The sequence below is a fragment of the Brassica napus genome, chromosome A1 (genome assembly GCF_020379485.1).
Source record: "Brassica napus cultivar Da-Ae chromosome A1, Da-Ae, whole genome shotgun sequence".
NCBI lineage: Eukaryota > Viridiplantae > Streptophyta > Magnoliopsida > Brassicales > Brassicaceae > Brassica > Brassica napus.
The window spans coordinates 6738274-6750607 of NC_063434.1; the positions used below are offsets into that span (position 1 = coordinate 6738274).

A 12334-nucleotide genomic window follows, 5' to 3' on the forward strand; every position below is an offset into this window, starting at 1 on the left:
TTTTCTCTCTAGGATTTTCTGCACTGCTAAAACTCCGGTTCATGCACGTCTACTCTCGGTATAATTAATTACTAATTGGACTAACCTAAATCTATGACAAAGTCCAAACAAAGAAAATTTTGAAAATAATGCTAATTTTTCAAGAATGATTCAGTATCAGATTGTAAAATTTAGAAAAGTAAGTACTTGACTTCCTCAAAAAAAATTATATTTGACTAGTATATCAAAATGGTATTATTTGAGTTATAATAATCGCTTGGTCGACCAGTATGTCTTCAGATGGATCAGAAGTCATAACCTTGAGTTCTTTTTTTTGAACAAAGTTTATCTTTGGTTCTTCTCTCTTCCTTTTCACCTTCCTCGCAACCTTGAGTTCTCTCCTACACAACAACAACAAGAAGCGTCTTACATTTACAAGATCGCTTATTCTGGAGGAGACTTTTGTTCGTCACTCGTCAAAAGAACCATCCTCTGGTTCACGTTAATCTGTCATAGACTATATATATATCGTATAGATTCGCAGGTGATCATGTCTTCTTGTTCCACTTTCGTGTTCCTCTTCCTTTTCTCCTTTCTCACAAGCTTCAGAGCTTCTGCTCAAGATCCCACTTATACATACCATGTCTGTCCAAACACCACAACTTTCACCAGAAACAGCACTTACTACACCAATCTCAGAACCCTTTTGTCTTCTCTCTCTTCTCCCAACGCCTCTTACTCCACCGGTTTCCAAAACGCCACCACCGGGCAAGCCCCCGACGGAGTCACCGGACTTTTCCTCTGCCGCGGAGATGTCATGCAAGAAGTTTGCCGTAGATGCATCTCTTTTGCCGTCAACGACACGTTAAAGAGGTGTCCGAACGAGAGAGAAGTGACGCTCTATTACGAAAAGTGTATGCTCAGATACTCTAACGGGAATATACTCTCGACCCTGAACACCAGTGGAGAACGTAACATGTCTAACGGCGAGCGTATTACATCGAACCAAACTGGGTTCAGAGACTTGCTCTTATCCACGATGAACCAAGCCGCCACCTTTGCATCGAACAGTTCTCGAAAATTCGATACTGTAAATGCCTTCGCCAATTCCCAGACTCTGTTCGGACTGGTTCAGTGCACTCCTGATCTGACGAGCCAAGAATGTTTCCACTGTCTAAATTGGACCATCAATCGATTGCCCATTGACAGCGTCGGGGGAAGAGTTCTTGTGCCGAGCTGTAATTCAAGATTCGAGCCTTACAAGTTTTACGATGAAACCGACGTTCCAACACCTCCTCCACCTAGGCCGGGTCTGATCATTTTTTCTATTCCTTTAATTACATATATGTTAAGCGCAACTTTTTTTTAAAGATTTGCTAGAACAATGGTTCCCATTTTTTTTGTCGATACAGGAGAAGGCGGAAACTCCTCTGTCATAATCATCGCTGTTGTTGTTCCAATCACTGTTATTTTTCTGCTTCTAGTAGCTGTTTTCAGTTTCCGGGCAAAGAGAAAAGGGATGGTTTATGAGACTGAACCACTGGCTGGTAAAGGCTCCAGTAGTCCAGTGATAATCTGTCGTCTCAGTTCCAATGAATATTTTTCTGTGTTTTTTTCCTTAACTAAGCTGATGAAGTTGTTTCGACAGATAGGGACGATATTACAACTGCAGGCTCACTTCAGTTTGATTTTAAGGCAATCGAGGCAGCAACGGATAATTTTTCCGAAGGCAACAAACTCGGTCAAGGTGGTTTTGGCCAAGTCTACAAGGTATTCCTCCATATATGCCTAATTATAATTTTTAAAAAGTTATTGTGTTATTGAAACATGAGTTCTTTACAGGTTTTGAATAATAAAACTCATCAACTAAAAAAATCTTTGAAAAATATTTTATGGGTTTTCTTACAACTCATTGTTAGTTGAAATATTTTCATTTAACGGTCTTCATTTATCTTTGACGACATTTTAGTCAGAATGGGTGACATTTACAGATATTAAGTTAGAAGAGTTTCTTCGTTTAAAAAATAGTTGATGGATTTTCTTAGATCCATCTTTAGTTGGTGTGCTTATTACTAAAAATCCTTCTAAACTTTTAACCAATAAATCCAACTATGAATATACCATGGATACATATTGAATCCCTAAATATTTATTGTGTAACGAATTCTAAAATTTATGAGTTGCATTTGAGTACTTCATTTTCATGATTAATTTGACAGAGAGTTCTTTTAATTTTAAAATAACTAGATTTTTTAACCGCGCTACGCGCGGATAAGATATTATATGTATTTCTCAATTCTAAAAAATAATGTATAATATTGTATTATATTATTTAAAGAATAGAAAATAAGACTACATAACATAAATATATTTTTTATATTTTCTTTGTGGAAATCATTATGTTGTTTGATTGTTGTACTTAATTCACATATTTGCATAGATATTTGTGATAGATGAATAACTATATTTTTATTATCAGTAAATAATATATATTTATTATATAATATAAGAAAAATGAAATTATTTACTTTTTAATAAACTTGTCTCATGTTGGGGACTCGGTTATAGACATATCATATTCGAATGAAACATTTTTACACTTATCAATGTTCTTAACAATCAATAAACAAATCTGAATATTAAAACAATATCTCATACGATCTCTTTGTGGAATAACTGCTTTGAAGAAATTGAATTTATGCATCAAAAAGGACTGGAAATGGATATGCATATGGGTTATCTAAGTCAGCTTTACAAAAAACTATTTATAGTTCATATATCATTTATGTCCATCATATTTTTTTGTCCATCATTTCTTAAACATCTTGAAATAAGTAATGCTAATTAATAATAAACTTTTTGCTCACAAAATAAAAATCAAATTTGTTTAATTATCGCTTAATTTGTCTAAGTGATATATGTATTTCTCAATTCTAAAAAAATAATGTATAATATTGTATTACATTATTTAAAAAATATAAAATATGACTACATAACATAAATATATTTTTTAAATTTTCTTTGTGGAAATCATTATGTTGTTTGATTGTTGTACTTGATTCACATATTTGCATAGATATTTGTGATAGATGAATAACTATATATTTATTATCAGTAAATAATATATATTGATTATATAATATAAGAAAAATAAAATTATTTACTTTTTAAACAAACTTGTCTCATGTTGGAGACTCGGTTATAGACATATCATATACGAAGGAGACATTTTTACAGTTATCAATCTTCTTAACATTGAAAAAACAAATCTACATATCAAAACAATATCTCATACGATCTATTTGTGGAATAACTACTCTGAAGAAATTGAATTTAGGCATAAAAAAAGACTGAAAATGGATGTGCAGATATGTTATCTAAGTCTGCTTCACAAAGTACTATTCATAGTTCATATATCATTAATGTCCATCCTATTTTTTTGTCCACCATTTCTTAAACATCTTGAAATAACTGATGCTAATTAATAATAAACTTGTTGCTGGAAAAAAAATCAAATTTGTCTAATTATCGCTTAAATATTTTATTAATATGGTCAAAGAAGCTTTTAAGTGATATCATAGTTTAATTTATTAGTTTTTTTGTTAATTTTTAGAGGTTTTTGTATTTAAGATTTTTTTCCATATTAAGCTTCTATTTCTTTCACAGAATTGATATATATATATATATATATATATCATAAAAATTACCATCAAATCAGTTTTACTTATTTATTATTTTGTTTTAACGAAAATACACTTTTTAAATAATTTAATTTAAAATAAAATTATATATTAATTTGCTGTATTTTAACAATTTCATTGATTTAATTAATTTGCTTTGGTGGATAACTTAAAAAGTTTTCATATGAATCGGGGAAAGCAAGTTTATGTTGTTATATTATATTTATTTTGTGTATATAGAATCTATATATAATGCTAGTGTAATAAAGAAAGAACATTATTTTTTTGTAACTTCAAAAATATACATTATTACAATTTAAAATGAATCAAAATTGAATAAAATGGTAATTAGATATTTGTAAATCTAATTGTTTAGTTGGATTCTCATGAAAAAAAAATCGATTGGTTAAACAAATGTTTCAAAATTTGTTGTGGTATTGTTTTGTCTATAAATTATAAAATTTATTGAATTAATATATTTAATTATTGCATCCTTAAATAATATTTTATTAAGACATTATAAAAATATGTTTTGAGTTGTTTTGTGAAATTGTACAAAAATCTATGCTTTTTCATATTTGTAACTTCAAAAAGATACATTATGATAATTTGAAATTAATCAAAATTGAATAAAATGGTAATTAAATATTTGTTAAATCTAATTATTATTTTTATCTTGTTTAGTTGGATTCTCATGAAAAAAAAATTGATAGGTTAAACAAATGTTTCAAAATTTGTTGTGTTATTGTTTTGTCTATAAATTACAAAATTTATTGAATTAATATATTTAATTATTGCACCCTTAAATAATATTTTATTAAGATATTAGAGAAGTATGTTATGAGTTGTTTTGTCAAAATTTTACAAAAATCTATGTTTTTTCATATTTGTCACAAAAATTTATATGTTAAACTTACTTTTACAAAATTCTTAACTTTGTCACGAAAACAAAAATCTATGTTTTTTCATATTTGTCAACGTTCTCACACTTTCTAAGAATATATTAGCTTAGTCACTTACTTATTTTTTTTTACAAAACAAAGTATCGGAGTCTTGAAAGTTGAATTCATATTATTGTAAATGTACATAAGAATTTGTGATTATATACTTAGTGGTTCTTGTATATGTGTCCAAGAAAGTTTCAATGGCTTAGTGGTAACTGTCCTATATATATATATCATACTAACCCGGGTTCGATTCTCACTTTCGCATTGTTTTTTTATTTTTTACGAAAAATAAATGAGATGACATGGCAATTTCGGATTCTCTGATTGGTTGATTTTTCTATCCTATGTGGACACTCTCTCCATGGCTTATATCCCCTTTTTAGTATAGTATAGATGTACTCTTGTAGGGAACATTTCCTAGTGGAGTACAAGTTGCGGTGAAGAGGCTATCAAAGATATCAGGACAAGGTGAAAGAGAGTTCGAAAACGAAGTTGTTGTTGTGGCAAAGCTTCAGCATAGAAATTTGGTAAGGCTGTTTGGGTTTTGTTTGGAAGCAGAAGAAAAGATACTTGTATATGAGTTTGTGCCCAACAAAAGCCTTGATTACTTCCTTTTTGGTCAGTTAAGTTCAATAATTAGCCTAAAATATTTTCAAATTGCATTCTTTAATTGCTTGACTATTTTAAACATGCATGAGTAGACTCTACGATGCAAAGCCAGCTAGATTGGACAAAAAGATATAAAATCATTGGAGGAATCGCTAGAGGGATTCTATATCTTCATCAAGATTCACGACTCACAATCATACATCGTGACCTCAAAGCGGGTAACATCCTCTTGGATGCCGATATGAACCCCAAAGTTGCAGATTTTGGAATGGCAAGAATTTTTGGAATAGACCAAACAGAAGCCAATACAAGAAGAGTAGTTGGAACCTAGTAAGTTTTTGGTCTTCCCCTTATTGCTTCTCTAGACTGCTATATGTTTATGTTGACTCAACATTCAAGTATTGTGGCAGTGGTTACATGTCTCCAGAATATGCCATGTATGGCCAATTCTCTATGAAATCAGATGTGTATAGTTTTGGGGTTTTAGTTCTTGAGATTATAAGCGGCAAGAGGAACAGTAGCCTCTTTCAAATGGATGGTACTGCTGGCAATTTGGTTACATATGTGAGTATAGAGCCTTTAGACTTCCCTTTTTATGTTTTCTTCATGATGGCTAAAGTTGTAAATTATTAATCTGTTCAATAGGCTTGGAGACTCTGGAGCAATGGATCACGGTTAGAGCTGATGGATCCGTCCTTTCAAGATAACTATGAAACAAACGAAATTACCAGGTGTATCCATATCGCTTTATTGTGTGTTCAAGAAGAAGCTGAAGATCGTCCAACTATGTCAGCAATCGTCCAGATGCTCACCACTAGTTCGATTTCTCTTGCCGTACCTCGACCACCTGGATTTTTCTTCCGAAGCAGGCATGAACAAGTAGGGAGAGCAGGTCCATCTATTGATATGTCTGCTCTTTGTTCAGATGATAATGCGTCCATTACTAGGGTAGATCCTCGTTGAAGACAAAAACAACACATCAACGTAAATAAGATATGATTCAGGACTATTATTGTTGTATGCATCGACAATGAACAAAGATTCTTCTAAGCTAAACTGTTTCCATTTTCCATATTTTTTTATGCGCTCGGCAAGTAAGTTAATGATACTCTATGTTTTATAGCTTGGTTTCCTTCTATGTGATTCATATTAGTGATCTAAGCGATATTGTTTGTTCGCTATAATAAGCATAACTTACATATTTGTATGGAAGGCTGTACGGGGAGCTAGTACTAGCATAGCTTAGAGATCCATCCCTTTTATACCGAAGATGTGATTTGTGGACTAAATCAGGATCGAGTTGAATTTTCTATGTCAATAGCCATGCACATCAGTGAGAAATTCACAAATCTGAATTTTTGTGGGAAACATAAAATACTTAAGTCATCGATCCTTTTGGAAAAGGTCTTGATAGTAAGTAATGCTCACTGAATGGTCAAGAAGTTAGGACACGTCAACCGCAGCTGGATCCAGTTTCTCCTGCTCCACCACCACTACCACCGGCACCTCAAGGTTGAGATGTTTATAAGAAGTCGACGTATGTCTAGAACCTGGTTATTTCGTCTCTACAAGTTTACTCATTAGGGTTGTTTAAGAAATATGAACGAGTTTATTCCTTGGAAGACGAGGCAATATTGCTTTTGGATTTAGGTATCACTGTACTGGCCGATGAGGGGATCAACAAGAATTGTATCTATTTCAGTAGTAGTAGTGACAAGAACACAAATGATATCTTTCTCTTCAATCTTGAGAGGCGGAAGATGGAGCAACTACACAAATTTGATTGCTCGTCTCTTCAACTCTCCAGTGATGGATGGTTTTTACCAAGTTTCACCAAGGCATGATTGATCTCAGTTAAGTTTTCCTCTTCAATATGCTGTTTCACTCTTATAGTCTTATTATTGATATGATTACATGCTAGCGTTTCTAGTTAGTAGTTACCATAGAAATTCTATAAATTACGCGATAGTCATTAAATTTATAAACTCTATGCATTTAAAAATTTCATATGAATTGGGCTGTTCAAAATATCTCATAGGTCGGTAAGATAAATAAATTTTAGAAAACCAATGTATTCCTATAGTTTAGGTTGTTAGAGAGGCAAAACGACATTTAATTGCTTCGATCTGATTGATAACATCTCTCTTTTTCTGTCATGGAGATGGAGGAGAAGCAGAAACCTGATTCTCATGACCATCTCAGAGGAAAAGACACACCCGAATCATGGTCAGACCTTCCTCAAGATCTCTTGATATCTCTCTTCGAACGTCTCAACTTTGCTAATTTCCAACGAGTTAAAGCCGTATGTTCGTCTTGGCACGCCTCTTCGAGACAATGCGTCCACATCCCCAAAAGTCAGATCCATTGGATGATTCTCTTCCCTGAAGACGACGAAAACAACAACAACAATTATCCATGCACGTTGTTCAATCCAGAGGAAAGAGACAAACGTTACAAGACACAAGATCTTGGTTTGGAATTTGCAAAGAGTTTTTGTATATCGACCTATGGAAGCTGGCTCTTGATGCTATACCCTCTACGTAGTCTCTACGTTGTGAATCTCTTTACCGACGAGAGAATCAATCTACCTTCCGTGGAGTCACAGGTTGGAATGGTAAAGGTAGAGAGAACCCTAGGTGGTTATGAGTTGCGCACTACAAGTCCCAACGAAAAGGTCTACAAAGGTATTAGTATACGAACCCCTGTGTTTTGGATTGATGAGAGAACCAATGATTATGTTGTTCTATGGGGACTTCGAGACTTGTGTGTAGTTTATTCCAAAAAGAGAGATACGGTCTGGACTCAACTTCCCAAAACCTCAGGCTGTGTTGACGTGGTTTACAAGGAATCCAAGCTTTACTTCTTAAGCTTGTCTGGTTGTTTCTTAATCTTTGATTTGTCTGGAGAGACTCCACAACAAATCTTTCAGTGTGCTGTTACTGTGGAAAGACTACGTTTAGGTCTTGTTGTTCCGACAAAACTTGTAGTCACGGTAACAGGAGAAGTCTTCAAGGCTGAAAAAAGGTGGAGGTCGAGGTCTGAAACCTGGTCTTTCCGGGTTATCAAGATTTGTTCACCAGGATTCCTGACGAATCACAAACTGGTTACTTCTTTGGGAGACGAGTCAATGCTTTTGGATCAAGGCATCACTGTGCTCGGCAATGAGGGATTCATTAGAGATTCCATCTATTTCAGTGTTAAAAGAGATAACACAAGTTCTATCTTTGTTTTTAATCTCAGGACAAAGAAGACGGTGCCGCTGCACAACTTTGATTGTTCTGTAGCTCAATTCTCTAGAGCTCGTTGGTTCTTACCAAGTTTTACCCAAATTACATGATTTACCTCAACTACGTTATGTTGAGGAAAATTAAGTGTTTTATAGGATAAAGAAAAACTCTGATTGAAAGTTAACTTTATAACATCAAAAATAAATTGATGATATACCCTAATTTCGCTTATAGTAGGGGAAGAAAATGTATTTTCCTTTTCTTATATTTGATGTATATCCTTATATTTTCTTATATTTGTTGTCCAAACATTACCAAGGACCCAGTACAAGTGGTGATTTTATAACAAATTGTCTTGACACAGTAACTTAGTTATTGTATGTTTTAACTTTTTTTTTTTTTTTTGAAACACAATTTGTATGTTTTAACTTACATATTTGTTTTAGTATGAACATAAGACTTGAAGAGGATTTTTTGTTCAAAAAAATCAAGACTTGAAGAGGACCATCCAATTTGGTTGAGAGCGAACCTAACTCATTGAATCGTATCAATATGCTTTGAATATATTCAGTTCTGACATGGGATTCATTCATGGTTTATTGTAACAAACTGTTTGATGTTTGTGCAACAATAAAATTGGAGAGACGGACAATATTCGACATTGATCAACCGTGTTTGTGTAGTTGGGTAGTTATTGTTAGACTTTTGTATTAATGCAATTTCTCCCGAAAAAACAGACTGGGAATAAACAGTTTGGGTATGTTGATGGACTGATGGTGAACTTTCAACCAAACCCAAAACCTTTTTTTTTTTGTCATCCAGTAGTTTTTGATTGAAATTATAAGGCTGGTGTTACACAATACCTTTCTTGGACAGTGAACTTAAAATTACAAATCGTCCCATCATAAATTAGTAATTTGTTTCCTCCTTATACGATTGAAGTTTTAGCAAAGACCATTTACCTCCAGTAGATTAGTAGTTTTGTAGCAGATAGAAAATTACATCTACATTTTGAACAAAAAAAAAAAAAAAAAGAAGAAAATTACATCTACACTTAAACTAGTTTACTTTGTCATGAAACTTTTTTTTTTTTTGGACAAACTTTGTCATGAAACTAACCCATAAAAATTGAGAAAATTAGTTACACACTTAGATTAACATTTTATATTAGAAAGCTTTATCTTCTTAATTTACATGATAATAAGCAAACACGAATATTTGCCCAAATCCACACATCGTACTAACAGCAAAAGTAGCAAATTAAAAAATAAAAATAGACCCTTTGAGACTATTGATAGGGCTTTTACTATAATACAAAAGTCAATGAACCTTCTTAACGAAAAGATTACGAAAGCCAAATAAACCATTAGGATTGGGATTATTAACATTGGCGATATTATCATCACTCCCAATGTTATTACTTCCACTCTGGTCGTTTCTGCAGCTTAACCGGCTCCGATAACCGATGCACATAGGCACGTTCAAGTTTATGACTTTTGCTTTATTGCTCTCGATTCCAGTTTTACCCCTACGCGCCTCGGGAACTTCCCTTTTACCCGAAACCCGACCCACCGACTCGGATATCGTTTTCCCTGTCGGAGCTCCACTTCCACGTCGGACTTGCCAAACCGGACTGTTCCGACCAAGATGCACGCCGTTACGACCGGGACTGCTCGGCCATTTCCTTGACTTTGACTCACCGGTGGAGTTGCTACGGGAACACGGCGCGCTGCTGACTTTCCGGGTCGTCGGAGCTCCGAACGACATTCTTGGTCGGGTCACGTTGTTACCAGCGGATCTGCTTCTTGAAAACGGCCAAATGTTGATATTCAGCTCCGCTCCTGAGCCCGAACCTGAACCTGGACCCGAACCGGACTTCTTCTCTTTCTTCTTGTTATCTTTAACCTTCTCTTTCTTCCCGACAGGTTTATGTTCGGTCTTCTTGAATATATCTCTCCACCGCTTCGAAACCGTCGGTTCACGGGTCAACTCGGATCCTAACTCCGGTTCCGGTTCGGTTTTCTGCTCTGTGATCAAAGCATCGGTCGAAGGAGATGGATCCGGTTCGCACTCCGAGACATTCGGGTCGGGTTGAGGCTCGGATTTGATGGAGAGGAGGTGAAGAGGGAGAAGAACGCCGTCGTGGAAAAGCTCGTCGGCGGAGAGAAGATCTGACTCGGTTTGAAGGAATGAAGAGTTTGTTAGACGCCAGAACTCGAATTCCGGTGAGTTGGAGTCGCAGCTGCTCCTCCGTCTTTGGCTACCGCACGGGGAGAGAGTCTCCGGTGGAGGTTTACCGCGTATGCTCGTTGGACTATCCATGTCGCTGAGAGAGAGAGAGAGAGAGAGAGACTTGCGAGGTTGAGGATGATATTAATGAAATATATAGAGAGAAAGAGAGATAAACATGAGCAGGTGCAATGTGAGCTTATATGCAGAGTACACAAATGACGGAAAATTATGTACCAAATCAAACATTTTTCCATTATTTTAGATTGCTTCTGTAATATTTAAATTAAAAATAGATGGAATCTGATTTGAATTAATAATAGATGGAATCTGTTTATAACTGGAAAATATCTCTAATTTATTTAATTTTATATTTCTTTCCGATATTAGAAGTATACAATATTGAACATGAAATACCAGACAAGATTTAAGCGACCTTATTTTTCGTTAATAGTTAGACCATCTCCAATGTATTTTGCTATTTTCACCTCTAAAATAAGGAAACTCTATAATAGAGGTGAGATATGCTCCAATGTATTTCCCTAAAATAGCAATCTCTAAAATATAGAGTAAAAAAATAGAGGAATGCTATTTCTTCCTCTATAAGACCATCTCCAACCCACCCTTATTTCTATCTCTATATTTTCTCCTAAAATAGAGAAACTCTATTATAGAGGTGAAAATGCTCCAATGTATGCCTGTATAATAGAATTTCTCTATTTATAGGGGAAAATATAAAGATATGTTATTTTCACCTCTAAATATAGAGGCAAAAAGTAACTTTCCTCTATATTTTCCTCTAAAATAGAGGAACTCTATTATAGAGGCATACATTGGAGCATTTTCACCTCTATAATAGAGATCTCTATTTTAGAGGAAATTATAGAGGTGTACATTGGAGATGCTCTAAATAGAGAAAAAAATAGATATCTCTATTATAGAGGAAGAAATAGAGGTGAGTTGAAGCAATTTCACCTCTAAATGCTATTATAGAGGTGAAAATAGCAATGAGTTGGAGATACTCTTAGTAAACAGAGTAGTAAACTTATTTTTTATTTTGACACAAAAATGGGAGTGATAAATTTCAAACAAAATCTCACCAAAAAGTAAAATATTTTTGTTGCGTAGATTATGTGATAGTTGGGATAGTGGCCATTTAAACTAAGGGTGGGTAAAATATCTGAAAATTTTGATTCGATCTGTTATTCTTTTCAATTTGATCCGAAAAATCTAGATATTAGTGACTTTACAAATCGAAACAAATTCAAAAGTTTAAGATCCGTCAAAGACGAAACAAATCACAAATATTAATATTCTTTTAAATGGATATCCGATCCGATCTGTTATATACATATATAATATATATCTCTATATAAGTTTTATGATATTTTAATTCACTAAATTAATTATTTAGTTATTGATTTTTTTAAAAGTATGTAGCTTTTATAATTTTGTAATTAAATATTGTTATTTATATCATTTTTTATTTTTAAAATTAAAATAAAATAAACAGATCGAATCAGATATCCAGTAAATTATCCAGATTTTTTTGGATATCTAGAACGCCGAATATCCAAAAAGTTACCTATCGAATCAAAGGGAAATTGCCACAAATACCACATTCATAGTACCATTTTTCATGTTTACACTAACCACTTTTACC

At 33.7% G+C, this 12334-nt stretch overlaps 2 protein-coding genes and 1 pseudogene across 2 annotated transcripts; 2 read left to right on the top strand and 1 right to left on the bottom strand.

Annotated features, from left to right (window-relative positions):
* The first annotated feature begins 488 nt into the window (after positions 1–488).
* LOC106363059 (putative cysteine-rich receptor-like protein kinase 20) lies at positions 489–6178 on the top strand. Its single transcript, XM_048735495.1, has 7 exons — positions 489–1289; positions 1392–1526; positions 1628–1749; positions 5014–5224; positions 5308–5545; positions 5626–5779; positions 5861–6178. Exons 1-7 carry the CDS (start codon positions 530–532, stop codon positions 6176–6178), a joined length of 1938 nt encoding a protein of 645 aa, XP_048591452.1. The 5' UTR covers positions 489–529.
* A 458-nt stretch (positions 6179–6636) lies between these two features.
* On the top strand, positions 6637–8728 carry LOC111208172 (putative F-box protein At4g22170). Its single transcript, XM_022706946.2, has one exon. The coding sequence runs from the start codon at positions 7371–7373 to the stop codon at positions 8550–8552; it is 1182 nt and encodes a 393-aa protein (XP_022562667.2). The 5' UTR covers positions 6637–7370; the 3' UTR covers positions 8553–8728.
* An 855-nt stretch (positions 8729–9583) lies between these two features.
* LOC106375970 lies at positions 9584–10943 on the bottom strand (annotated as a pseudogene).
* Between the last annotated feature and the right edge of the window lie 1391 nt (positions 10944–12334).

Bases quoted from the DNA above. Each gene is read 5' to 3' on its own strand.
- LOC106363059 (XM_048735495.1), top strand. From the start codon at position 530: ATGTCTTCTTGTTCCACTTTCGTGTTCCTCTTCCTTTTCTCCTTTCTC. The intron at 1,290-1,391 runs GTCTGATCATTT...TTGTCGATACAG, and splicing joins ACCTCCTCCACCTAGGCCGG to GAGAAGGCGGAAACTCCTCT. The intron at 1,750-5,013 runs GTATTCCTCCAT...GTACTCTTGTAG, and splicing joins GTTTTGGCCAAGTCTACAAG to GGAACATTTCCTAGTGGAGT.
- LOC111208172 (XM_022706946.2), top strand. From the start codon at position 7,371: ATGGAGATGGAGGAGAAGCAGAAACCTGATTCTCATGACCATCTCAGA.